Source organism: Leuresthes tenuis, unplaced genomic scaffold (assembly GCF_036924035.1).
Source record: "Leuresthes tenuis unplaced genomic scaffold, fLeuTen1.0.hap1 SCAF_2, whole genome shotgun sequence".
Classification (NCBI taxonomy): domain Eukaryota; kingdom Metazoa; phylum Chordata; class Actinopteri; order Atheriniformes; family Atherinopsidae; genus Leuresthes; species Leuresthes tenuis.
Window position 1 is genome coordinate 9,203,990 of NW_027325356.1, and position 27,940 is coordinate 9,231,929.

Below are 27,940 nucleotides of genomic sequence, written 5' to 3' on the forward strand. Positions count from 1 at the left end.
TATTATAAATTCAATAAATAAAAATCATTTAATAAAATAGCCATGAAACAGAACAGATGTTTTTTTTAAATTATAAATATTCTCAAGAATTATCCACAGCAAAAATATTTTAAACCTTTTACAAATCTAAATAAATGAACTGTCTCCACAACAAACCTATTTGTTTTCAGTCTTATAAAACACTGTTGCTGTGTTTCGGTGTCTTTAGGCTACATGTGCAGTGCAGCTGTAATCACCGCTGAATGCATGCAGCTTCTGCAGGTGTCAGTATGACTGTAGCCAGTAGGAGGGACTTGACGCTCCAACTTCTCATTTTGTGTCTCTCCACTCTCCAGCCAGTCGTCCTGGTCCTGCTCGGAGAGAGGCGACGGCGGCATCAGCAGCTCTGTATTCCGGGGAAACACCATGGCTCTGAGGCTGACAGCACGACAGGGAGCTCAAATTACGGCGCTTTCCTAATTTGTTTGCATTTTGATTTTCCTCCTTTTATTTATTTTGTTTTTTGTTTTGTTGCGTCTTGTCAACCCCCCCACCCTCTTCTTCCTCCTCCTCCTCCTCTTCCTCCCCCCACCTCCTCCTTTTTTCTCTTTTTTTTTTCACCCAATCTCTGACGCGCAAGGACACTACAGCATCCATCCACAGCAGAAACGCTCACACAGAGCATCCTCTGTACAGGCGCACCAGCCGTCCTCCTCCTTCCTTTTTTTCTTCCTCCCACTCTCCTTCTCTCCTCTTCTCTCGTTCTGCCGGAACCCAGAGGACATCGGGACCCCTTTCTACCCCCCCTGCTTCGCCCGAAGACATGGATCTATGGTTTCATTCGATCCGGATTTGCTGGTGGAGGGTTTTGTTCCTGATGAGTGTTTTCCAGGACTATCTGAGCTCCATGCTGGACTGCCCGCTGACCTGCAGCTGCTCTCAAACAGAGATCTATTGCAATAAGTCAGACAACGGCAGATTTTTCCCGTTACTCGCCGTGCAAGACAATGGGACCAACGTCGATATAGCGGAGTTATTCAAAAACATCACCTCTATGTAAGTAGATGCGGATTCTGCTGTGCGCTTCTGAATCATTAATTGGTCTCGTCCCCCGTATGTTGCTTTCTTTGCCCTGATATGACTTGTTGGCTTTTGTGTTTTTATTCTGAGACTTTTCCTACTTCTGACAGTCACTTAAGTGGCCTTTTATGACATACCCACATTTAATAGTGGGTGGTGAATGGACGGTAAATGTGCGCATCCTCTTTCTTGTGCACAGCACACAAATTCATTGCTGCCTCGCAACAAACCACTTAATCTTAAAGCGTGTCAGAGAACGCCGTTTCTTTTCCCTTCTTCTTCTTTTTTTCATCCCCCTTTCCTTGCGTGTTCCCATAAAGTTGCTCCGCAGCAGCAGCAGCAGCAGCAGCACCGCAGGCCTGCATGGCCAACAGAGGGATGATGCAGAGAAACCTCACAGCTCCCGCTCACTTTATTCTCCTTCTAGGGTACAGCGAGTGTTCCGACAGGCTGTGCCAAATGAAACAGAAATAAATGGTGCAGTAAGGTCAACCAGTTATATGTCGGTCCGCAGCCCTCGAGAACGACTGCAAACTTTATCATGTTCACATGATGCGATGAGGAGGGAGGAATCGGGGGATGGGTGGGAGAGAGAACATCACTTGTAGCTTTTTTCCCATCTAACAGGCACGACCATGTTGGCTATTATATATTAAAATCTTAATTTGACTGTTTTACTTAAAACAGAGGCGCTATGATGACGGCAGACTATCCAACCACTTGCATCCCCCGCCTCCCCCTCAGCCGCACACCCACACACCCCCAGAAGTAGCTACATTTTCATTCTGCATCCTCCCTCCCCCTCCTCTCTTCTCTCCCTCTTCTCTTTCTCTGGCATCGATCCTTCCTGCCAACATCAAAGCTTTCTTTCTTGAAAAGTCAGGGGAGGAAGGGGAGTGGGGGGGTTAGACAGAAAAAAAGCTCGGGCCTTAAAATAAGACCTTTGGTGTCGATGAGGCTGATTTGCATATAGAGTAAACATCTCCCCAGTTAACGCAGTGGAATTCCCCGCACGGCTTCCTCGGCGTCGTCTTACGCCACAAAGGACTTTTCCTCCCATCACTTCTGGTATCCCGTTTACCCTTTATCCGTGCGAGGCACACAACAACTTATTCTGTGACACGGTTCATCGCTTTCCTGGACCACTAGAGGGTAGCCTGGTACCCTTTATGTTCTTGGAATCGAGTCCTCTTGCCACAACACAGAAGTCATTTACGTGACTGTTTTATCAGGGAGACATATATATATATGTTGTCAATCAAAAGGTGGACAGTTTTCACCCAAGTTGACTGAAAGCAAAATGTGCAGTCTGAGGTAATCACTGTTAGTGATTAGTGTGACCATAAATGGACCCTTGCATACAGATTAAGTAATTGCGAAACCTGCTTTATTCATCTCTCATCCACAGAGATCAACAGCAACCTGTTATCTCTTAAAAATGCTCATATTCTCTTTATAGTAAACACAAAATCATCTGATCTTCTCTTTTCTGCCTTTGAGAAAACCTAATGCACCTGACCCAGGACTAATTGTGCATTCCACTCCATCATGCTCCTTTTTTTTCTTGACTGTTCAGCATGGACAGCAATGTCCACCCAGAACAACCAGCAGCTCAATGACAGCCTATCAGAGACTAAATCGCCCAATGTTACATCAGTTAACCCATCTGATTTACCTTACTTCCAATAAAGACTAGCACACAATCACATAGCACAGACAAAAAGTCATGCTTGATGCTAATTTATTTATGTCCAGATGAAAATCATATCTGGTATCCACTGTAATTAGTCAGTCACTCAGCCCTCATAAAGTACACTACAAGCGGTAATTTCTTCTTTCTCTTTTTAAGTAGGATGATGCATGTGTTTAGCTAACAAAGAGAAAATGTTTTTATTAATCTTAAGTAATACATCAACAAATATATGGACAGAAAGCTAAAGCAAAGCTTTCTTGCAGGAGCTGTGGAAGAAGAAGAAGGGGAGGTATAAACCAACCAAAAAAAACCTGCTAAATCCAGATAATAGTTTTCTGGTTCTCCCACATTACAGAATAATCACAACAAGTATCATTGCATGAATTGGATACGATAAGGACTTGCTGTGATACAGAAGGGAGGAAAAAATCATTTTGAGGGAGGGAAAAAAATGGCTTTCTTGGAGCAGCTGAAGCATTTTTGGTGGTTGAGTGAGTGTTGCTGTGAGCCGAGCTCAGGAGTCCAATCACCATTTTCAGATAACGTTTGGCTTCTTTTTCTTCTGTTTCTTCTTCTTCCTCATTTATAGTGCAATGGTAAGTTGGGTTTGCAAGTTGAGGCTATGCTAAGTTCTTCCGTGAACCAAAATGGCAAAAGTTCATGAGGATTCCTGTACAATTTTCACAATATTTTGGTTTCGATAAACCAGTGTGGTCACCAGGATCCATGCATCCCCAAGGCTTTATGAGCTGAGAAAACAAGTGCAAATGAAGGAACACCAGTCAGTCCTACTGGGAAAAGCTTACTTGTTGTGCTACCTGTATAAAAAGACTCTCTCTTACTGACAATCTTCATTATCACAAAGCAGTAGTACTCTTTAATAAATTCTGCCAAGCTGCAACTGAAACTAAAAGTGATGATATGAAAATAATAAGTTAACACGAGCATGCCCTCAGACCCTCATAGCTCTCTCTGGTTCACAATTTCTATCCTGCGCCATATCCAACCCATCCAGCCACGGATCTGTTTGATCATTACTGCATCTTCAATTACTCTACATCCCCAGAGTGCACTTATAGAAATCACACCAGCAACCGCCCATCTCCTGTGGTCTGAATTTGATCCTTTCATTCAGCAATGCATCCATGCAGTCACTGTCATTACTGGAATTGTGGCAAAGCATTCAAATACATGCATTCCACTGCAGGCTTTTGGCTTGTTTTTTGCAGGAAAAGCACAGGTGTCGATCAAATAAATGATGGCAGCAATCCTCTTAGATGAGTCCTCGTGTTGTACCTGCTGGTTAACCGGACCAGCGTATGGGGACACTTAATGGAAGCTGTTCACTTACTGCTATGACAAGTTAGCATATCTGCTGTCAAAAGGGTCTACGGAGAAATTCAGTATGTGACTGTCTAAGTGTGAATGGTACATCTCTGTTTATGTGATAATAGTCAACCAGTAACTTTACTATAATTTCTGCGGTAGTGTTACAATAGATGTTGGTATAGCCCCAAATAATCTCCAACTGAGTCCTTGAGCCACAAATGTATCCACAGGGGGATGGGAGATTATTGCATTTGTAGAGTATGGTACCCCTAGTGATTCTGAGTGTAATTGCACCTGAATTGTGAAAATAGCGTCAATTAAGGTGAAGGTCACAGCCGCATTGTAAAAATAATGTATTTTAGCCCTAACCACGATTATTTTCAAACCTTAACCAAGTGACGTTATTGGCTATACCCCACTATGAAGTGTTTAAGTAAAGTGTTGTTATATTATGGACTGAATGTAACTCAGCAGTGAAAAAGCTGTTGTCATATGTTGGTCTTAATGTTGTGCCAGGAATGCCCAAGTGTGTAAACGGTTATATGAGTTGTGTGTCCCTCCTGCTGTCTGTAGAAGCAATACAGGATACTGTTATGAATTTTATTTAAGGGTATAAACAAATTACCTATACAAGCTTCTTATTTGGAGGACTTGATGAGCCACAAACATGCTCTTTATGTATTAAAATGGAGGCTGCAGAGTCCGAAGTCCATGAAATATAATTTATATGCACATGACAAAAAGATATACTGTATATTATAAGACTATAGAAACACCAGATTTAATTTCATGTAAAAAAAAATAACTGCCATTATCCCAGTACTTATATAGCATTCACAGACACATCTGGGGGGAAAAAGGTCTGACATTTTCCCTAAGTAGCTGCACCACTTTGGTAATGACATTATGGCCATTTAAGGGGACTGCATGATGCTCATAATGCCATAATCTCATAGGGATCTATACTTAGTGAGTTACATTTAAAGATCCCCCTCCAGACATGTTTCAAAACATAAAATTAAAATCAAACCCTATAAATACATCAATATGTTTGGTTTGAAAGAATAAACTGTAAGTAACGCGATCTGCTGTCAGATGGGCACCAGAGGTTTCTAATTTCCACAACATTATTGTGGAATTGGCAATTTGACCCCTGACAAGTATATTTTCTGTCTGTATTTCACACACATCCAATCATCAAGCTAACGCCCCTATAAAGGGCTCCTTGATGTCACATGATGTGATTCTAATGAAGCTCTTATCAGTTAAGCTTTTTAAATTCACAGTGATTCTCATGTCCTTTGAAAAAAGAAAAAAGTGACCACAGGGGAAAAAAGCCCACCATTTGTTTTTTAAATAAAAGTATTTTTTAAAACTACCTCAGCTCAAATTTCTCTAATGTTAGGTCTTTCTTTGGAGAGATTTAAGTGGATTGTAAAATGTCCACCTGTTTATCTGCAAACAAAATGAGTCCCACGTACTTTAATGTTTTTTTTTATATATCTCTACTATAGAGCAGCTTACTGTTTCAGATCTGTAAAATCCTGATCATTCAGTCTATAAAAGACTTTGTCTTTTCATTTTCAAGAGCTTTAGCTCTTCTTTCAGCTGCTTTATACGATGTATTTATTCATCTTTTATTTGCAGGTGTTAGATCCAAATGTTCAGTTATTCTTTGGAATCATCCTAATGTTGTCCATGTGTCCCCACACTGTTTAGCTGACTGCTTATTTAAGCAGCGATTGCATACAGCCTCTTGAAAACTTATTTTCTTTTTCAATTGTAGGACCAACAAAGATCCACTTTAAGTTATTGATCTTTGGGCACCTTCAAGCACACAGTTTTTATGTGAAAACAGCTTGCAGAAACTGCCAAATAAACCTGTTTCACACAGGGATGTTTGCAAGGTCTGCTTAGGTGACTGTGTGGGCTGCAAATGTCCCCTGGTTCAGACATTGAGAATTACTGCATTACATAAAGTCATTTTTTTTCTCTGCCTCTTATATGCCATGCTATAATAATGTATGTGTACGTCAAATATCAGCTGTTGAAGTCTTTTATAAAGCTTCTGAATGAGAATCAATATGTGGACTTTAATAGAATTTCACGGAAACTGTTGTCAGATGTGGAGTGTTCTGCTGGTGGTTTGGAGCAGCACTTAAACCCACGATGACAAAGATCTTGTCCATGTGTGGATTGTGTACTTCAGCGGTTAGGTATAGAATTTGCATTAAGGTAGAGGACATAAACAAAATGGGTTCAAACAAGCAGTGTAAGCATGGCTGTCTTGCATAGCTCTCTTGAATAATAGTCTTGTGTATTGGTTAAGCTGTAAGAACCTGCAGTTCCCACAATCCAACTCCATTGAAGACATCATCACAAGTTAGCTGAATTGCGTAATGCTCCTTCACCAAGTGGTGAGACTGGACTAGAGTCGTTTAACCCTAACCCTTTATATATGGGGAAATACATCCATAATGTTAACAACATTTTTTGTAAAAGTAATTTTTTCAGTTCAGTTATACAGGCTGCAGTTCAAATGTCTCTGCCTGACAGACATGAAACTCCATAGGTGTGTAACTTGGTTTCAGGGTGAAGGTTGGGTTTGAAGACGGGTGTGGAACGACCCATAAGACCTTTCTAAAAATGTCAGGACTGGGCATAAAGTGGGAATAGCAAGGGGCCACTTTTCTTTGTCTGTCTCCTCCGATGTTCAATACCTTTTTTATATGTAATATATTTATATCTCCTAATGAAATGGAACTTCATTCTCACCGCACTTTTCCAAGAGGGTGAACGCCAGAAAATCCCTTTTAGCAAGCACTTGGCGACAGTGGGGCTTTGATGTTTCATTCATTAATTAACAAATTCGACTTCTCAATAGAGTGAAAGTGCATGTTGGTATTAGCAAGGCATAACAAGAAATATTTTGCCCTTTTTTTTAATCTGGCCTTACTTGCTGTGACATTCTGAAAAATTATATGATGCTTGATTTTTCTGGAGAATAACTGATTTCTTCCAGGTTTTCTCATGAGCACTGAGCTGGAACTCAATCAAAAGGGTTTGTACCTCCCTCTAATAGGGGATGCGAGATAGGTTTACAGAGATATAAATCCCCACACACCTTCACTTGCACAGTGACACTCCTTCCTTCCTCTCCTCTGCAGATATATTTATTCATGTCCCTCCCACCTCTCTTCTGTTCTTCATCCATTTCTTTGTCTTAGTTCTTCGCTACATGCTGTGAGGTTGTGATGTTTGGGCTTCTGATACCCAGCTCACCTGAATCTGTTATTTTGATTTAGATTCTTTATCAGATATCTCACTTTGCGGTTTTCACATCATTGATTTTTTTTCTCTCTTTTACTGCTGTTTGTTTTTACAAGCCTGCTGGGGCTTCTTTGTGTGATCTGCCGTTTGTGGTGCATTAGTACCATTTGAAGACACAAATAAAATAGACCTAAATCTCACTTACCGTCTTCTTAAAGTGAATGCAGGCTGTAGCTAACAATCTAACTCCTGTCAGACATTGGCTTTGGGTATTTGCTTTATATCTCAGTGCTATTAAAGCAAAAATCGAGTGTTCTTAGTGTTCTGCATCATCTTTGGAAACTACTGAACTGTGTTGGTCAGACTTTTGCATTCATGTTGACAGAACAAACTTGAATTTTGCTATTGATACCAAGGCTACCGATCAGTATTGATGCAATTAAAAAGCTTTTCAGCAGAGCTTTGAAAAGGCTTCTTCATTCTTTGCTATAAATCCTTTTTTCTGCATTCAATCAGTCAACAGTCAAATATAGAGCTTTTCATTTTACCATTTAGAAGTTGCATAGAATGGTTGGTAATAAGCAGCAGGATATTTGATTTAAGAGTCTGCAATCTGGCCACTCAGCTACTAAAATAACTCCAATATTTTAAATCCAATGGCTGCAGGGGTTGCTGCACTCAGTAGACATACAGTTTCGGCAGGATCAGTGCAGCAAAGATTGCTTTTTTGTATGACTTTCAGAGTGTTTTCATTAGGGAACTTCTCAGATCCATTAAAGAATTATGGGCCCTGTCTTGAAATTTTAAGATCATGAAATGTCTTTGAGATGAAAACATTTGCCTGTGGGGTTTAGGTGATTTTGACATGCTTCAAAAACCATGTTGCATCATTAGTCCCATGCTGCGTTTGCATCATTGGCACTAATGTCGTTTAACCACTCAGGACAGAGCTGCTGACATGCTGCTGTTGGTCCTCACCACAGAGACCCCCCGCCCCCCATGTTGCCTGCACACTGCGAGGCTCACCTCGGGCCGTGTGCGATAGGCTCCTCTGTTATAGGCATATCATCAAGTTTGCATGAGCCTGTCTTTGTGGAAAGTAGGTCATGGTTGCCATCTGAGAATTGGGAGGAGAGCGCGGCTCCTTCGTTCAGATCCTCTGCATGCAGGGATGCTGCTAGAAGTCCGTGTCATGTGACTGACCCAGCTTCTCCCACGCCCCCACCCCCGCATCTGCAGGCAGCCCTCACACCGTAAAAGATGCATACCAATGAAGCATCTTCCCACTCCCTCTAACAATCAAAAGATGCATTGATGATCAGGGAGTGAAAATTCTGAAGGTTCTGCTGTTTCCGCCAGGACCGGAAAAAACCCTTTAAAACATTCAAGCAGCATACTAGGGGCTTGCTGTTGACATTTGGTTGAGCTCCTGCTTTTCCACAGCAGATTATAAGTCAGTGTTGCTACTGTGTGCAACAGTTTATCATGTCAAATTTAAAAGATTGAAGGAAGCAGAAAAATTGTGTATCCACAGATTTAAACTGCCATTCGTAGCATGGTGGCATGAGAAACATAAAATAAACCAAACTGAAATGTTTCCCCAGTGCCTGCTTAATCAATTTACATCTCTTTACATGCACTGCTTTTTGCTGGATTTTCAAAAAATTCTATTCTTGATGTGCTGTTCCTACATATTACCTTGTGAACACAAGACTTTCTGTCAGTTTCATGTCTTATCAGGTAAAATGAGCTTTACAAAAGCTTTATTACTGTTAAGCATGTTAAAACATTGTATCTGTGGGCTTAGTGAAGCAACACTGAAAGCAGCATTAGGGCTAATTCTTTCTTCTGCATGATATTGATGGATGATTCATAGAGTGAGTGTGATGGTGGCAGTGTGGAAATACTCTTTCTATCTTGGTTTCTCATTCTTGTTTTCCTCTCTTTGTGTACAGTTCTGCGCAGAAGTCTTTAGCCATTTCTTTATTATTTTACATCTAAGCAGCCTGACTTTCTTTTAATCTTTGAAAGTGGTCTTGGTTAATAGTTCTCCAGGTTTTCTGAATGCCTTTCAAAGTTTTTCTTTGGACATTGGCTGCTTTTTCCCTCATTTTCAGTCCAGTCTTTGTACCTGATCACATCAGAGGAATGTGTTTTTGTTTGTTAGGCTACTTAACAATGGCCTATTAATTATTCAAGAACAAAAAAGGCACCTAATTTAGAGGGTGGACCAGTGTTGAGTCTATACAAAACAGACAACTTCTATCTTACTCTTCCTGTCTTTAGGCAGTTTGTTTCCAGCAGCCTGTCATAATAACATAAAAATTTGTTCCCCCGTTCTTTATTTGCGAAGTGTCAGGCCTAAAAAATATCTACACATGAAATAGAATCAAAGATAGCACAGTTTGACAGAAATTAGAATTTACTATGTGGTCACTATGTGGTCCCCAAAGAGCTAAAATTGTGGCATGTTTCAGTACGGTTTGCAATGTGTCCTTTGCAAATTTTGAGTAAACTGGACAAATAGTGGACAAAAAGAAAAAGTGTCAGGCCTACAAAATATCTACAGCAGATGAACAGTTTCTGAAAGTAATGTCCTTAAGAAATAGGAAAAAATCAAGCAAGGACCTGACCTGAGAGATGCATCTGGCCTTCAGTTGATGCATCTACTGTTGACTGAGGCCTCATCAGAAATGGTGTCCATACAAAGGTGGCTGTCCTTATGGCTGCCATTCATAGGGAAGGGAAACACGGAGAAAAGGCTGAGATATGCCAAATGACACAAGAAGTCAGTGGCAATGAGTATTATGGACGGATGTATCTCCCCAGAGCCCAGACCTTGACATTACAGAGAGAGTGTGGGATCATCTTGACAGATAATGGAATAAAAGGCAGCCAATATCCAAAGAAGAGCTTTAAAATGTCCTTCAAGAAGCCTGGAAAACTATTCCTAACTAAGACTACTTAAAGAAATGACAAGAAAACCTGTCTAAGAGGGATCAGAGTATGTTGAAGAATAAATGTACTCAGACTAGATGTAGACTTATATGACCATTAGAATTGCACCATCTCTGTTTTTGCCTTTTATACTACATTTTTGTGACTGGACAGTGCAGTAATAACCTGCCTACCTGAGATATGAGTGTAAGTTGCTTTGGATAAAAGCATCTGCCAAATGCATTAACGTAAACATTGTTATTTAATTTTGCTCACTGCTGGAACTATTTCCCATTTTCCTGGCAATATATGAGGAAAAGAGGGGTGGCTCACAACTTTTGCACAGTATTGTGTCTCTCTCTGTCTCTGCGTGTCCACCTCTTTCTCTGTCTCTCACACAAAGGCACCATTAATTTCCTCAGAGATAACCTCCTCCCAGGTGAGGATGTATGTTTGACCCTCACAGCATCCATCACTGTGTCCACTCCCACCATAAGTGGAAAAGTGAAAAAAACAGAGAGTCTTCCCTCTTTCTCTCCCAGCTTCTAACAAGGCTGCTGGTTATTATTCACGTGGGATGTTTAGTGTTTCAAAAACATCAATCATCATGTATTATCAAGTAGGATGAGTCACCCCACTGTCCTCCATGTCAGCTATGACTGGCAGAGCTGTGTGAATAATGCAGCTGTCTGGGTTCTGACTGAGCTTCAGCCATGTTGTCCTACACGATGCGCATGTTGATGGATGCTATTCAGTCCTATTCTCTCTTGTCTTTTGTGAAAAAACAGCTTTTTTGGGGGGATTTTTACAAAGTTTTGCTTCTGAAATAAACCGTTTCTGAGTGTATCCCATTCATTTGCAATGCTGTGTTGCTTTGCGACTGCCTGCATTGAATTTCAACTTCAATGTGTACGTGTGAGACCTCTGATGACTTCTCTTCAGTTTCACTTGGAGTCTGGAGCTTATCCCAACAGCTCTCTGTTGATTTTTAAAGAAAATCTCTTTTATTATTTCTAACACCACAGCTTTGGTTACCTCAGACCGGGAAAAGATTTTTTTTTTCTTAACTTGAAAACTGTCGATTTCGGTTTTGTATGTTCTGACAAAGCAAAGCAATGCGTTACCCAGAGAAGAGCACCGAAGGCTGCCCCTTTCCTGCCCGCATCCGTCCATCAGATTCCTGTCTGCACAAACGAGAGAGACGCTGATGTTTGGATGGTAAACAGTCATCATGAACCAGTCAGTCCTTGCTGTTATGCTTTGACCATCAACATCACCAGCGGTGAGAGCAGGAGAAAGAACCGCTAAACAAAAAAAAAAGCCAAAATAAAGAGAATCCAGCAGCCAAGTATACGGGCCCTGAGAACTACTGCAGCCTATATTTATTGATTACCTAGAATGGTTTGATCTGTATTATCTCTGCTCTGTGAAGTTTCAGTGCATATTGCACTGCTTCATAATATTAGGCCACTCCACCGCACTGATTATTCTCAGAGAGCTGAGGACTCTGTGGCAGCACAGGAGTCAAGAGCACCAGCAGGGCTTTTTTTTTCCCTAAGACTTGACAAGGCTTTGTGTGCAGGCTGATGAGAACATATTAAAAGTAAATGGTCCACTGAGACTCAGTTCTCCTTCCTACTGGCTCCATGATGCTGTAATGACCTTGCTACTCCAATCAGAGAATCACAGTCATTCTCCATAAAAAAAATTCCGTATTTTACAAAGTGCCTGCCATCGCCCTCGCTTACAGGTAAACTTAATATTTTTCTTTATTTTTCATAAAAATTCTATATAAATGCAGAGTTTTTTTAATGTCTCTCCGGTGATGCATGAGAGCCCTTGTAGCTCTAATATGCTGCCTTTGCAGAGAACCAGACAACCTCCTTTATGCTAAACTAAGCTAGCCTGGTAATGTTAGCTTCATGTACACCAAATATTATTTAAAGCGATATCGATCTACAAATGTTATTCCTGCCAAGTAAGCAAACAAGCTAATTTTCTGTTGCTCCTCTGGGAAATCATTCTCCTTTTTGTACGTGTGTATAAGTTATAGCTCTCTGTCCTGAGATTAACTTTATTCATTGTACACATTTTTCCTGAGAAGCTTTTTGATGTGGCGATACACAGGATAAAATATCTCAAGTTTTCATATTGACTCTAAAATGAAGGAATGGGATATACTCAGAGAGCTGCGTTTCTTTGATATGTCCTCGGTTATTTGCTTAGTAATCTGGGAATCCTAGTTATTTGATTGTATTAGAAACACATGAAATGAATTGAGAGTAAGAGCATTGCGTCATGATGAATATGAATGGACACAGGGTTTTATCTGCTGCTATGACAACGGAGCCTGTGAAAGCAAATGCTCCAATTTGACAATGCTTGCCAGAGTAGCATCTTTTGCAATGTTGACAATATGGGCCAAACGGGAGAAAATTTGCATGAAAAGCTGAGATTTAGAATGGTTTTGATCTTTACTTTTTCAAAGAGAAATCCCAGTGCATCACATTCTATTACGATACTACTTATTTTTCTCTAATTCACAGCAAAGTTAAGCATAGCTAGATCAGTAACAGACAAACTTTTGACCAATTTTGACCTGACACAGTCAAATTCAGCACATAGGGGATTTTGATATATTGCATCAGTCTATAGTTCATGCATTTTATGAAACGCAGAGTCTGGTGTATAATTTATTAATAACACAAGGCCTCCACATTATAAGTGTTAATGTCAGTGGAGTAAATGGAGCTAAAGAAGAACAATCAAAAGTATATACATTACTAGCAGCATTTGTATTTCCAGAGGAAGCCATCATATGTCAAGCATCACTAATGTGTTTCTTGTTTCTTGGAAACTTGTTCACCTCCAGTTATTTCAGATGAGAGACAGTGATAGAATGTCAGTATTGAGCACAATTCTGTCTTTGAAGTTTACTGTTTTGATGGCTTATAATTAGTCTGAAATGCATTTAATGAATGAGCATGCTTGATTTGACCTTACTACATAGAAGCTAATCCCAGACACACACAGTGGCTACCATGTTTGTTTGTTGTCTTCATTGTTAGTTTTTTCACGTATCTTTGTGTTAATTGTGCTTGTTTTTTTGTTGTCTTTGACATGATTTTGAGACAGCTGTATTTGTTTTATCTCTCTTTGTAACTTTTTTGTTACTCTTTGTAGTTTGTGCCTCTTTGTCATTGTTTTGAGACTTATTTGATGTCACCTTGCTTCTCCACATGGTCTGTAGTTGTTTTTGTTTTATTTGCTCCTGTTGATGGCCGTTTTGCATAAAAAATTATTTTGAAGCCATTTTGTTTCTCTTTGTGTTTGTTATGCTTATCTCTTCTTATTGCCTATTTGCACTTGTTTTTTGGTAATTTAATTGACTGTCTAAAAAGAAAGTTCATAGTGACTTCAGACACAGGCTGTGGGTTGGTGTTCCTCTAACACATTACCCCCCCCCTTTGTCTTTGACAGGTAGCCTTGCTCAGAAAGGCATCCATGTGTGTTTCTCTTTGCATGTCCATTTTGCAGTTTTAAAACACAGACTGAAATGTTTGGCTATTTGGATGAGGACTGGACTCAAGGATCCTCATTTTGATAAACTACTGGGACTGTATGTGTGTGTGTGTAAAACAGACAGAATGAGGTGTGTGTGTGTTTGTTTTAGCGAGACAAGTAGTTACTAAAATGGAAGCAGAAGGAAAAATACCAAACAAATCAAATATGCAGCAACCTTGAGCTCCGTCTCCTCCGTCCATCCCTCCTGCTGGAGATAATTGGTTGACACTGTGGGGTTATGTGAGATCTGTTGTAAGCAAGGACTGGATGTTATTGCATTTCACATCCCGGTCAGAAAACAAGAAGACAAATTTTGAAGAACCTTCTACAGACTTACCTATGTGCTTTGATTTTACTTAAACCAAAAAGCAGTTTTTTATTAATATGGCCAGAGAAATAGATTTGTAGAGGTGTAGTTTTTCACTTTCTCTTGTTTTTTTTTGCATCAGCATTTGCCCCACATAAAAATATAAGTAACGGTAACTATTAAAACCGTTTTAAAAGATCCGTTAATGTATGTTGATATAGTTCTATGAGCATAGAAGGTTTAAAAAAAAACACTTAATGGATCATGTCACATCTGAAAAGAACATGGGTGTGTTTAAAATGAGCAGTTCATCACTGTGATTGGTGACAATAATTTCCTCTGAATCTCAAAACGCCATCTTTTTCAGGTAAAGCTTTGTGTATTTCAGTACAACAATGCTAAACCACCTTCTTTGTGTATTACATCAGCATGTCTCCATATTATAGACTGCATATAAGTGATTTAGGCATCATCTGCTGATGTTTCACATTTTGGTCTGATGGTGTTTCTTAACATTTTATGATGTATTCTGGGCCCATAATTTACAGAATGGTCATCATGCTGTAAAAAGACATCACCTGAAACTAGTAATTTGGACTATAAAATCATTGGGAAAATGTTTACTGAAGAAATAAATAGGTGAAAGGTCATTTTCTCTAAACATTTTATTTAAGTGCTTAATTTCTTAACCAGATAAGATGCCATCTGTTGGCCATTAAAAGGAATGGTGATTCACAGCATTCCCCCGTTATATGAAGGTGTTTCTTTTTATCTGTTGTTAAAAAGTAAATCTACTTATCAGTGCTACAGAGCAAGGCACATTATTATAACCCATAAAACATAAACTACTTTCAGAGTAATGGTAGTTTTTTGTAGAATGAGCACGATATTAAAGTCTTTCATCATGGCATCATTGCTGATGGAACAGTTGGCTGTAAACCATATTTGGATGTATCTCAAATCCTAATCTCTCCCTAAAGTGAACATTTTAAACAATTAAAGCTTTGATCATAAATCCTTTATTCTGAGGAGATGATAGTTTGCTAATTTCTCAGCCTGTCCTCCAACACATCTCTTACTTTAACTCCATAACTTAAAAAAAGAACAACTTCAGTTGTGTTCTTGCAAAAGAAAACAGTTTTGTTATTTAACACCTGGATAAATGTCACTGCAGCCAAATCTAATTCAAGCTATGAGCTTCACTCCGTTACTGCAGGTGTGAATTCTTCCTGTCAGAGTTCTTCGTCAACATGTTAATGCTAATTTACCCAGAGCTCTAATTAACACCAAGACTCAGGTGGAGAAGTGTTGCACGCACGATTCAGCTTAACCTTTTGATTTGATTTCCCGTAAGCTTAATATCTGGTATTTGCAAGTAAACAACTCTATTTGCCCCTGGGCCTCATTTTCATGTGCTTCAAGTTAATATACTTCTATAGATCCTTGTTGGATTATTTGGTGGTTAAGAGCATTTCTATGCTCTTACTCACTGACTAAATAAATACATAACTAAATAAACTAATTCTTTAGCAGTATCTTTCTCTAAAAAGATGACCACTTGTGGAATTAGGCAGTTATAGAGTCATGCCCTGATCTGGTAGAGAATCATGACAGGCTTGTCCTCACCCAGTCATAGCGAGCCTCCCAATGGAAGCTGTCATGAAGAAGGAAATAGAGTAACATGAATGAATGGCATGATATTGACTTTCAAATAGTTGTATAAATCTAAAAAAAAAAAAAAAAGTGGAAAAGGATCCTGGATCTGTCTGTGGGTTAAATTGATAGAATGTTTTTTGCTTTGCCATACTTTATACAGCTGAACAGCTTGTGCCCTCAGTCTCATATCACAGATACTGTTGTACAATGCAAGAGAAGGCTTTGAAATCAGTGACAGACTTGTTGGGATGGTCTAAAATACAGCAGCAGTGGTCGGGATGCACTCCACATAATAACACCATGAATTGTTGTGTATGGCAACAATTATCGGACCTGACACCCAGCGTCTTTCTGTTGAAACTTACTTTCTTACTGATGTTTAACAGTCTGAACTAGGATGAAAGTGGTAGATTTTGCATCCTGTTATGACTCCATATTTACCCTCTTAAACTAAAATGATGAAAATCTTGAAAGATGACTAAAGCAGACATGGATGACTAAAGTCAGGTTACGGAGAAAAAGGGAAAGAGAGGAAGAAAAATAATGAGATATGTAAATTTTGAGAGTTATTATTTAATGCACCGTCACATTTTACTCTGAGTTTGATTTGTTCTTCCTGCGCCCACATGTCGAGATGATTGTGTCTCCTCTTAGAGTAAATGAGAAGAATGTAAAGCAGCAACTGACACAAGCATGTTTTGCTTTTAGTACATCAGTGGATGTATATGAAGAATACAGTTTTGAAAAGTCCTGCAAACATAATGTAAAATAATTCATACAGATGTGAATACAGACATTTAAATATGTATACATATATATATGTATTTCTATTTTATATATCTGCTTTTTTTAACATACTGATGTACAATTTTGTCAAGGTGCTAGTTCATTTTTCAAATTATTTATCACAGTACACTACAGTCATTCTTTTATATCTATTATATGTCTATATATGTATATTTTATATCTCAATCAGTAAATGTTGTTGGTGTAGTTGAAGTTGGTGTATGAATGACTAAGTCTAAGGATATAGGCTTATGAGATGTGACTCCTCCACATAAAGCCAAATGTTGTCCACGGCTGAGAGACTAAGCCAAAGTGGCAAAAATGCAGGCCCAAAAATGGCCACTTAAGGTTCGCTCTAACAGAAAGTCATTTCACCCAGACACCCAAGTAAGAGTGCCAAACTTTATAGCAGAAATAAAGATGTTTAAAGCCTAGATCAGAAAAACAATAAAGCAGCTGATATACTACCAGGATGTTTTCGTGTTCTCCCAGTTTCTGGAAAAAATACTTTGTCCAAAAAGCAGCTCCAAAACTCATAGTATGTCTCATTCACAAAAAAACAAACAAAAAAAAACTGCTACTTGTCCTTCGATGTTAATTTCTGCAGAGACGGTGGACAAAGCACCTGGGAACCCAGCTGCGGACTGCTGGATCTGTCCTGTAATTTGAAGGAGTCGCAGGAGTACAGCTGGCTTGGTGTTTACACAGCAGAAAAGAGCCAATGCATTTTTTGCTGTGCAATAAACCACTGCCGGCTATAGGCACAGCATACAGAGTCAGTCAAAATCCATCCATGTTTACTGTATTTAAAAATCACTGTCAAGAAAGTTTACATGCAAAGCAGGCTTATGAGAGAGAGGACATCAAAGATTCAACACAGCTGCCAGCTCACTGGAAATGATGCAACAGCAATCTGTGAGAATATACAGAAGAAATAACACATTTGGACAAAATGTTTAACTGAACTGGATCACCGGGGCCATTTTTGTACGAAAAATGTATCTATCAGTGAATTACCAGGAGGCCAAGGGGAGTTAACAGTGATAGATTTGTTGGTGTGAACTGTACCTGCTATGATCGTCTTATTGTGAAATGTTTTGTATTAATCAAATCACACGACTCTCAGATATCCAATGGTATGATGCATATCCAACCACTTGTACACAGCACTTATGTAATCAGATAAGTTGTATAAAAAGGACTTGACGACCCCCTGGTGAGCTGTCTGAATTTCAGCAGTTAAAAGCTTCAGCATGTGTGTGTCAGAGGTGCGCTGCCACTGAGCTCCACAACAGCACAAATAATTCAGGTTTTGCTCCAAAGTTCTCTCATGTCACATCTGTTACAGAACTGAGTTCATTGAAATTCTTGTAAATAATTCCACAGTAAATGCAACTCAGGCAAATCTGAAATGTGCTCATGTCTGAATAATGATGCAGTTCAGTTAATGTATTTGGGATTTTACAGAAACATCAGTCGACCTGTCGATGTCCTATTTGTTACTCAGCTTACAGGGTAATTTAGGTGACGTGTTTATTTGCGGGCAGGTAACTGAAAGCCAATTTTGAATGGTCACCCTGAACAAATGTGGGGATGGATTGTCAGGCCAGATATGGGTACATGTACTTAGTGCTGTTGTCCACTTGTGATCTGAACATCAGCACATCTGGAACGGATGTTAGCACCAAGTCTAACCTGCCTCTTTTTGTGATAGGTGTGATAGGATAGAGTGTTGCAGTTGTTATCCACCGGACTGGACCATACTTTGGTTAGTGGTGATACAGTCTTTGCTACTGTGTGTGTAGGAGAAACTAAAATACTCTTTATCTCTTAGTCTTGTTGGGAGTTTCCATTTAGATCAAAAACGTTGCAGGCTGGTGTGGTGGTTGGTACTGTAACTTAACGTCAAGAAAGTTTCCGATTTGAATCTTGAATTGGGCATTTACACTTGCTCCAGGTACCACTGTTATCTTCTACAGTGCAAAATCATGCATGTTAGATTGATTGGTGAAGGTATGAGTGAGTCTGGGCATGCATGGTCTCCCTGCTGCACCCCTGCAACACTGAACAGGATGAAGCAGGCATGGAAAAGGGATGGATGGATGGATAGTTCAGGCGTACGATAGTTAAAACAGTACATTTCTCCTGCAAAGTGAAGGGGGAAAAAAATGATCATGATGTTATAATCCTAGGTGGATACATTAATTACTTTAGAGATTTACAATGATCGATACTGAACAAAAGCACCTGGAAGGAAACAAAGACAACGGATCATAAATCTGACCTCAACACACATTTTAACCTTAACACTGTCAGAGTTTTTGTTACAATGCTGTCTTATACTTCATGCAGAGGAAACAATGAAAAAAGCATGACATGAATACAACAAGCAGCCGTGTTTAAATGACAATGGTCAGCACATCTAAACGGCAATAGGAAATAAAACAAAGAAAAAACTGAGCAAAAAAAATGAAAGGACCTTTAAATGTCACTTTTTGCCATAAACTATAAATTGGAAGATAGAGACAGACTGTGATGGAGTGCAGTGAGGTGCATCTCAACCCAAACCCAGTAATTACAGTTTCTTTTTTTTCCTCTACTGATAACACAGCCTGGATAATGGACGTGAGAGACTGTTTATAGCTACCGAGTCCCTAAATGTTCAGAATTTATCAAAATGGGACTTTGGCATTCAGAAAGTAATGGTTTAAATTTTAGAACCTCGAAGAATAGTTTAAATTTAATTGAGCAGTTGAGTCTTGAATGTTAAAATGTTTTGGGTGCAGCAACTCAGTTCCAACGAAATTGTAAGAATGGACTTTTCCATTTGTTCACTTGGTAATCGTCTCTCACTTAAAAAAGCTTATATGCTGATAGTCTGGTTATGTAACATAGAAGCAAGAAAATCTGCAACTTTGCATATTACAAATAGCCAAAATTCTGTGTGAACACTCCATGTCTAAGTTGGTGAATATTAACATCAAGCAAACAAGTGTTAAAGGCAGACACATTTAACCAACTTGATTTCTGTGATATTTGTAATAAAAGAGGCTCCTTTGCGAAGTAATTTCATAACAGACAATTAGGTCTGAACTGATCTCACCTTTATAAAGAGAGTTCATATATAAGTCGAATATATACACTGTAAAACAACAGCAGTATTTTGACAACAGAGAGCCTTAAAGCGCTGGGTCATTACCAGAGACAGAATTTTTCAATCGGGTATCTGAAGCAAATGTTTCTCTGGCCGCAGTTGAAATGGTATATTCAAGAATGACTTCCAAAAAGGCAGTCAAAAATACAAGACAGCCCACTCAGAGTAAATTTAACTTCTAATCGAGATGTGAAGTATTTACAGAGCGTCATTATCGATCAAGGTTGGTGTGCAAAGCATTCGTCAAATCTCTCCAGGTTTGAAAAGGTCACCAAGTTCTTTAAAGGTTATCTCAACATGTTGACGGGCTCTTCACTCCCCGGCCCTCATCCCAAAAGCTTCACTCATATTTTTCAATTTAATTCTGAATTTCAAACTTCTCCGCCTCACAATGACACCCAGGCATTTAATTTTTTTAATTCTTTTTTAGAATGGGTTCAAAAAAAGGATGGAGTCTGAGCTCGACTAGTCAAATCAATCTGGTCATGGTGGAGGAACGGAGCGGTTCACTACTAGGAGGGCAGAGGAGCTCTCCAATCAGCTCTCTAATATCACTGTGATCCTCTTCTCTTTTCTTGCCTAATTGAATTCTTCAGTAGAGATGCCTCTCAGCTGCAGATTTGTCATATCCCGAAATTGGAGGAGACTAGCTCCATGTAGGACGTGTGCGGAACATTTAATCCACTCCTCCTGCTGTACGCTGGGCGCCATCTCTCTGCCAGCACTTGAGTTATCTCTCAGTCGACCACTGGCCTTCAGAGACGTCTTTATTCTTTGTTGCCCGAGGTGAACAGGATCAGCAGCAGAAGGTGCTCACACTAAATATGCTGCCCATCACATAGAGTGTGACCAGCATTCTTAACAGATGGCATCATAATCTATAATCAAAGCCCCTTAAAATGCAGCTCAGCATACAATATGTCTGTACTCCAAATCTTTCTCTCCACCTCTAAATTTTCCTGCAGTGTTTGCCACAAAGCCAAGCCTTTCCATTTCTTCCCTTTGTCTATTGAAGTAATAGATTTGACTTCATAGATCAGATAACAGAGAGAGGATAATATTTTTTAGTCACATCATCAAAAAGGTTGTCAAATGTAGGGCATGGTATCTTGTTAATATATATGGAGTGAAATAGAGGACTTGAAATGGCTGGGGTGGTTGGAAATCAGGGGTTAAATCAGATCGTTATTCTTCTTCTTTAGAGGTGAGAGCTCCACGTTAACCTAACATCATAAGGCAACTATCAATGATTATTTTACCTTGTGACACTCCAGTCTTTCCAAGTCTTATTCTAACCTTTCCTCTCTCTGTACTATTCATATTCTACAATATCCTGCATCCTGTCCCATCCTCCCGTACATGGTGTTCCACTGTCCTGTCTTAATAATATATTTGCCTACATAACATGTCCTACGGAATATTCTCCCCTTTTCCCCCTATCGTCTTCTACCTTGTCCTATTACTGTTTTATTCAGTCCAATATTGTAATCTATCATATCTTGTCAAACACAGTATCCTATCTTATATTCTTCTCTTTAACTCTTGTCATTTTCTATTTGTCCTATCATGCTATCTTGCCCTGTCTGTCTTCTCCTGTTTTATCCTGCAATTGATTATTTTCCTCACTACACAATGAAAGATAAAAAGCATTATGTATACTATTCCCTCATATATATGTGTGTGTGTGTGTGTATACACATACAATGCGTATGTGTGGGATGTGCCCTGCATGCAGGTCTAAAGGTCTGCCACATTTGCATGCAGTATAGCATCTCTGGCAGAAATACACTGCTGTACGATCGCTTATTTGATTAAATATTTTCATGCTCAGCAGGACAGTGGAGCTCCAAGAAAAGTTGAGATATAACTGCTGACAACAACAAAAATCCTTACGAGTCTTATGAATCTGAAAATCTGCTATCCATTATCCAGTGTTTTATGAGCAATATTCTTCAACTTGATAAAACTTACCTGTGATTAGGATTGATTACTTTTGCGTGTTTGAGTTTAAGTTTATCTTCCATTGCAAGCTATTTATTGTATTTTTATAAATACAATAAATTCTTTAAAGCTTTCATTCTCTACAAATGTGAGCACCTTAAAAAGAAGCTGTGTGGTGGGCTTGTTTCATATAAGATATGAAACAAACCCACCTACCAATCAAATCTTCACACTGGTGTGAAGATTTGATTGAACATCCAAAAGCTGTGCCATTTAATTTGATCAATCAAAGGAAGATTTTTTTCTCTGTTGGTACAGCTGAATCAAACACTTAAAAGAAAGATTTGTTGAATACACCTTTATTATGGGTGTTTTTGAGCTTCTTTTTTCAAATTTCCCTCTACGAATTTAGGTCGTTTTTCATCAGGAAGATTTTTTCTGGCAGAAAGTTCTCATAAATCTGCAACCCTACCATACGCTATCTGTAGATAAAAGATAGATCAACTTTCTGGCCCAAAACTATCCATGGCCCAAGCAGACTTCCTGCTGGTCATAAATCAATAGATATTAGGCCTCAAACATATTATTAATCATAGTATTTTTGTTCAACCAGGTTTACATTTAGTTTTCAAGGATCGCTTTCCAGCTCCACTTTCCTGTTCAAATGTGGATATTTCTTGCTCTAAAACAGCCAACTGATGAACTCGAGACATCACACTGTCGACAATAAATCTGCCGCTCATACACCTACTTAGCATCAAACTTTGTAACTACTGAGGCAGCTGGTGAAGACTATAATAAATTCTACTAAAATTAAATTAAAAAGTAATTTAAAAGAAATAATTTTTCTGCTTTAATTTTAAACTACATTCATTTAAACGTGTTGCTTTTTCATTTACTTTGCCACTCAGTTCTTAATTTAATTTGTTATCGATTGATTTTAATCTCAATATAATTGTCTTTCTTTGATTATTTGTTACTCCTGTATTTATATCTGAATGAATTTATTTTACATTGTTATGATGTATGTATTTTCCTCCAAATTGTTTCTCTTTTTATTCTATTTTGATACATATCCCTGTCTTCCTGTTTATATACCTGCCTGCATTTCTACTTCACTATGTAAATAAGAGGGGAGGCCTTTCAGATTGTGTCACAAATGGGGAGGACTAAGAGCTTTAGTACTAATTTAACTTGCATTTAGAACAATGGCCTAAATGCAGTTTGTCATGCAGCCTACATTTTTGTTGAAACTTTATAAACACCTGTTGTCTTTTAAGCAGATCGATCAGTAACTAAGAGACAAACTGTCTCAGTCTGTTAAATTAACAAGCCATCTGTCTCGAAGATGTGGTATCGGAAGTCCCATTTTGCCACTTTTGGTTTGAGGCAGAAATGTACAAAAGAATGTAAAAACAGAGACAGTAAAATGAAAACATAGAAATACATAGGCTTGGGGAAATGAATAAAGGGAGAAAATAGGGAAATGACAAGGACATAAATACATCTGTAGAGTAAAACCTATACAAAAATGAGTTTTTTCACATTTTACATGATTAGTTTTGCATAAATAGTTTTTTTTATTCAGTTTGAGTTAATTTATCATCATATGAACTTACCTCTTTAGCCATTTATATTTTTGTATTTATTTTGAATTATGGTTTCAGTCAGTCAAGGCAGTAGTCACTGTGGAATAAGTATGAGTTGAAATAAACTGATGCCCAGAAATACTTTTCCAAATTAGCACTAATATAGCATTTTAATGCGTTAATTTGTCAGTGTCGTGTTTGCAGTTTGTTTGATTTTCATTAAGGGGCCCAAAAGTCAATTAGAGCTGCTTTAAGCTCTTTCTTTCCATGGTAACAAAGCAGACTGGCTCTTCAAATGTTAACTTTTTAGAATTTATGAATTAACTATTGAAAGGGCACAGCTGCACTTTGAAAATAGCCCATGTTAAAAATGAAGGGGATTTAATGTTAATTGTTACTTGACATTGTTAATGTATTCCACTTATTACCTCTTGTGGGTGGAAGTGTAAAGTGTTGAAAGTCAGGGCTGATGATCTATAGATTTGCCTTCTGATTTACTGATAATTCCAAATTCCAGTTTGAGGCTGAATCTAGAGAGGATCATAGCCCAATGACACTTGGCAAAATGACTCGCTAATTGTAGTCATTTTCATTTTGGGCAGAAAAGCTTGAGCTTAGTCATGTGCAAAGTGTTGATACCTTTCAGAGCAAGGACCAATTCTCCCACGACGTTTAGCCCTGCCAAATCCCAGCTGCGGATTGGCTGAGCCTGTAGCAAGTAGTGACACTCAGAGGCTTAGGTGGTTTCCAAGCAGGGCTGGATCAGCAAACCGGTGACACAGAACAGTCCGGGTCAGCTGCGGAACAGGCATCCTGGCTGGGAATACTATTAACATTAAAACACTCTGAGGTGATGGCTCTGGAATGGCTCCAGAACAGCACAACTCACATACATTGAACAAGTTAACTGAGTGGTAAACAGACTGTTATGTTCATTCATAAAAATAATCTCCAGACTAAAAAAAAATCATCACTAATTATCACGGTTTCTGGTTTAATTGCTATTACACAGTAGTTTTGCGATAGTAACTGATGCTGATTTCTGAAAATTGTTATTTCAATACATGCCGGGCCATACACTTACTCACAAACAGAAAATAAAACTATATAGGTTGAAACAATTGCTCAGAGTGGTACCTAGAATCTCCAAAAAAATATTTATGTTCTACTAAACTGGTCAAGCATCTCCGTGTGTGTGTCGTTTTCTTTTACTGTTTGACAACCAAACAGAAGACAAAAGCAGGAGAAAATATACTATCAGGATATCACTAGGAATGCCATACAATCCTCTTTCAAACTAATTTTATAAGAAGAGAGCTTAAATATATGAAAAATATCAACAAATGTGCAGAATAAATATCATAGCAGTTGCTTTTAGTTTCCTGTGTGATTGGTGCTGACAGGTATACAGGTTGGAGCTGGGTTAGAGCATGAAGAATGTAAGAGTACCATCATTTTCTGAATACCATGATCAATGTACAACATTTAATCACTCTGTCTTTAGAGTAGTTCTTGAAAAATAATAGGCACGTCTATAGAGACCAGCACTTAGCAGAGGCAACTTCTTGGCTGATCGACTCATGATTCAGGTCATTCTTCTCCCCAGGGGGCCATTCCCTGGGAATTCTTTGATAACTAAAGAAATCAATCGAAATTCAATTCCCGCTTCTTTTTTTTTTTTTCATTTCGCTTTGAGGTCCCTTTGACAGACCTCTATGTCTGCCTGTCTCTCCCTCCAATTGTCTTTTCTTGTGGATTTTCAGTTGCAGGAAATACTAGGCTTTATCCATAGGGCTGAATCAATCATTTCCCTGCAGAGGGAATCATTTTCAATGGAAGGGTTTTCTATTTTTGCCTGTCTTTTTTTTTAAGTGGTATCATATTCTCCGGCTCACACTCTGCTGGTAATCTAATTGAGACAAATTCTCACATTTTTCAGGGTTTTCGCATTTTTCCTGTGAAAAGTGCAGTGGAAACAATGTATTCTACTTTTTTTTTCTAGACATTCTGTCTGCCAATCAAAAGCTGAATTGTACATCACAAAAACTAAATATATTGTTTCATGACTAGAAGTCACAATTTCTGCAGTTTTTTGGTCTTATTGGACAGAAAAATACGCCTAAATAGAGGAACACTGTGTCACCACTTTTTGTAAAATAGTAAAATTGGTGGAGCTACACAAGACTGTCAAGTTAAGGAGCTGAAATTAAGTCCCACACTGGAGGCTGATACTTTAAGGTAATTTTACCTTGAATTGCTATTTTTGCACTTAATCTTGCTATTTTTACATTTTACGAAACACCCAGTTAAGGTTTTTTTTTAAAATATATATATATATATATACATATTTATTAAAAACCAAAGGCTTTGGCAGGGTTAAGAAAACAAAAAGGTTAAAAATGGTAAAACATAGTGGCTTACATTAAAACACACACTGTTATGATGCATTGCACAAACATGTCCTTGGCTGCCTAGTCCCGACACCTCCACAAAACACAGGAGCCATGCCTCTGACTGAATTATATCATTTTAAACATTGTGCCATGTGGCATAAGAAAATAAATATATTATTGATAAGAACAGATTTTTTTTAGTATTCAACTGAACTCTCAAACAGTCTTGTGCTGTGTGAAATAAACTGTATATGATAAAATACTTTCCTGTTTATATGTTATTTTGAGCTCACAAGTATGTTCATATTGACAAGTGTGGCTACATGCAGTGAACAGAAAGTAAACAGATGGTATGCTCATAAATGCTCTTAATGGGGAAATAATTTTGTGCAGACCTCTGTAGGCCACTCCTTCTCAATGGTTACCGTCTTGTAGATGAAGTAGAGGTACCATCAAATTTGAACTTATTTGGGAATATGTCATGAACTCAGATGGAAATGCTAGTGCGAGCTTGGTAGCTAAAAGCTGAAGATTTTTAGCAGGCGTTGGCATGAGTTCTGCGTTTTTTTTTTTAGTTATACTTGTTGAACTGTTGTCTCCACTGTAGAGGAAATTTTTATTATACGTGTTGTCAGTTCCTTGGCTCAGCTTGAGTGCAGCTGCCTGCAAGACAATCGTAGTTGTCAGTTTTGCACAGGTTTCTGTTAACAAAACCACACTGACTTGTCAAAAACATGATGTTTCGTACTATTTAGATTAACACTCTGGATGGCTGTCATCATGTAGACTACACAGTGACACAGATTGTAACATCACAGTACACATTGTAACATGTCAGGGATGAAAAAATTATGTATCATGAGTTAAGAGTACATAAATCTTGCAGTTTGCTCTGACATTTTATTTAGTTGAAAAATTCTTGTGTACACTTTCATGTATAGCCCTTGCAAAGACAGCGAATCAAGAGTACACTAAGCTGTAATTGGCACGGAGTATAAAAAGAAAACTGGTGCACCTCTGATTGTATTAAATGTGCCTGGGAATCAATTCTAATAATTTGATGATACCTAAATGTGTCTTAAGTATTATGAATACTTATTTTGTTACTTAATTGTAGATAATATTAATTGGTACAATTCCAGATTCAGTCAAGGATATTAGGACTTAGCCAAAGGCCTCTACTGACCCTACCACTGCCCCCATTGCATTAACCTGATGTAGTAAGGCTCTGTGGAAAAAGGTGAAAAAAAGTCCATGATATGCTTCAGTTGACTTTGTATAATAGCGTTGTTGGAGGCCATTTTATAATTGAGATTCTGACCAGCCGATGGAAGGTGGATATAATTTCATTGACTCATACATTAGGAAGGAAGTCGGTGCATCTGTCTGCCTGTGCATGTGATTACATTTGCATAGAGGTAACAAGCATAGGTCTGTCTCAGTGAACGAAACCATAGAGATTGTAACACTTGATTCCAGTTATAAGCTCTGAATGCCAATTGTCGGTCATGATTGGTTTGGAGGATGACTTATTTCTAGACTCTCATTTGCAGTAAATGTTGAAGGGAAATAGCTTCCTTTCCTCTGTTTTTCATTATCCTCGCTTCCTCTGTTTTTGTGTGTTTCTTGTCTTTACAATGCAGCTTGCGATGCATAAAAAAAAAAAAAAAAAAGAAAGATAAAAAAGAAAACAGGTTATCTGATTGATGTTAGGCTTGGGTTTTAATCTAGAGGAGTGCTACTTCACCACTGCGTCCCCACTTTGAAGTGTTTGGGCTGTGGAGGAGTGTTGCTTTGCCTTTATGAAAACAGAGAGGGAGACAGAATGTAGATCAATATCCCAGGAACACACCAGAGACATTCCATTTTATTAAACATTTTCCCATTAAGGCTGCGGCTCGAGAATTGTAGATCATCCCAACAAAGTCGTAAATCACAGACAGACAGCAGCATTGAAAACAATGGGCAGAATCAGAGGAGATTACCAAGAAACAGAGGCTATTTGCTGTTTGTGCTGCTGGGAGCCTCATGTATCTTGTTTTTATACTCTGAACAATCCAGCTAAGGGAAATGCTTTAGTCATAGTGTAACATCAAAATAGTATTGTTTTCTATCAAATTATAACACTCATCTTTATGTTACAGGCATATCTTGCACTTGCCATTAGCAAATTACCTATTGCTAATCCTAATAGTGGGCTGCACGGTGGTGTGGTGATTAGCACTGTTGCCTCACAGCAAGAGAGTTCAAGGACTGAATCCC

At 38.6% G+C, this 27,940-nt stretch overlaps 1 protein-coding gene across 1 annotated transcript in view; it reads left to right on the forward strand.

Moving 5' to 3' along the window:
• Window positions 1-613: 613 nt before the first annotated feature.
• Window positions 614-27,940, forward strand: part of ntrk3b (neurotrophic tyrosine kinase, receptor, type 3b) — a 189,334-nt gene continuing 162,007 nt past the window's right edge. Inside the window, exon 1 of the mRNA XM_072380127.1 lies at window positions 614-1,035. Within this exon, the coding sequence (XP_072236228.1) occupies window positions 803-1,035 (233 nt within the window). The 5' untranslated portion in view covers window positions 614-802. The remainder of the gene's footprint in view (window positions 1,036-27,940) is intronic.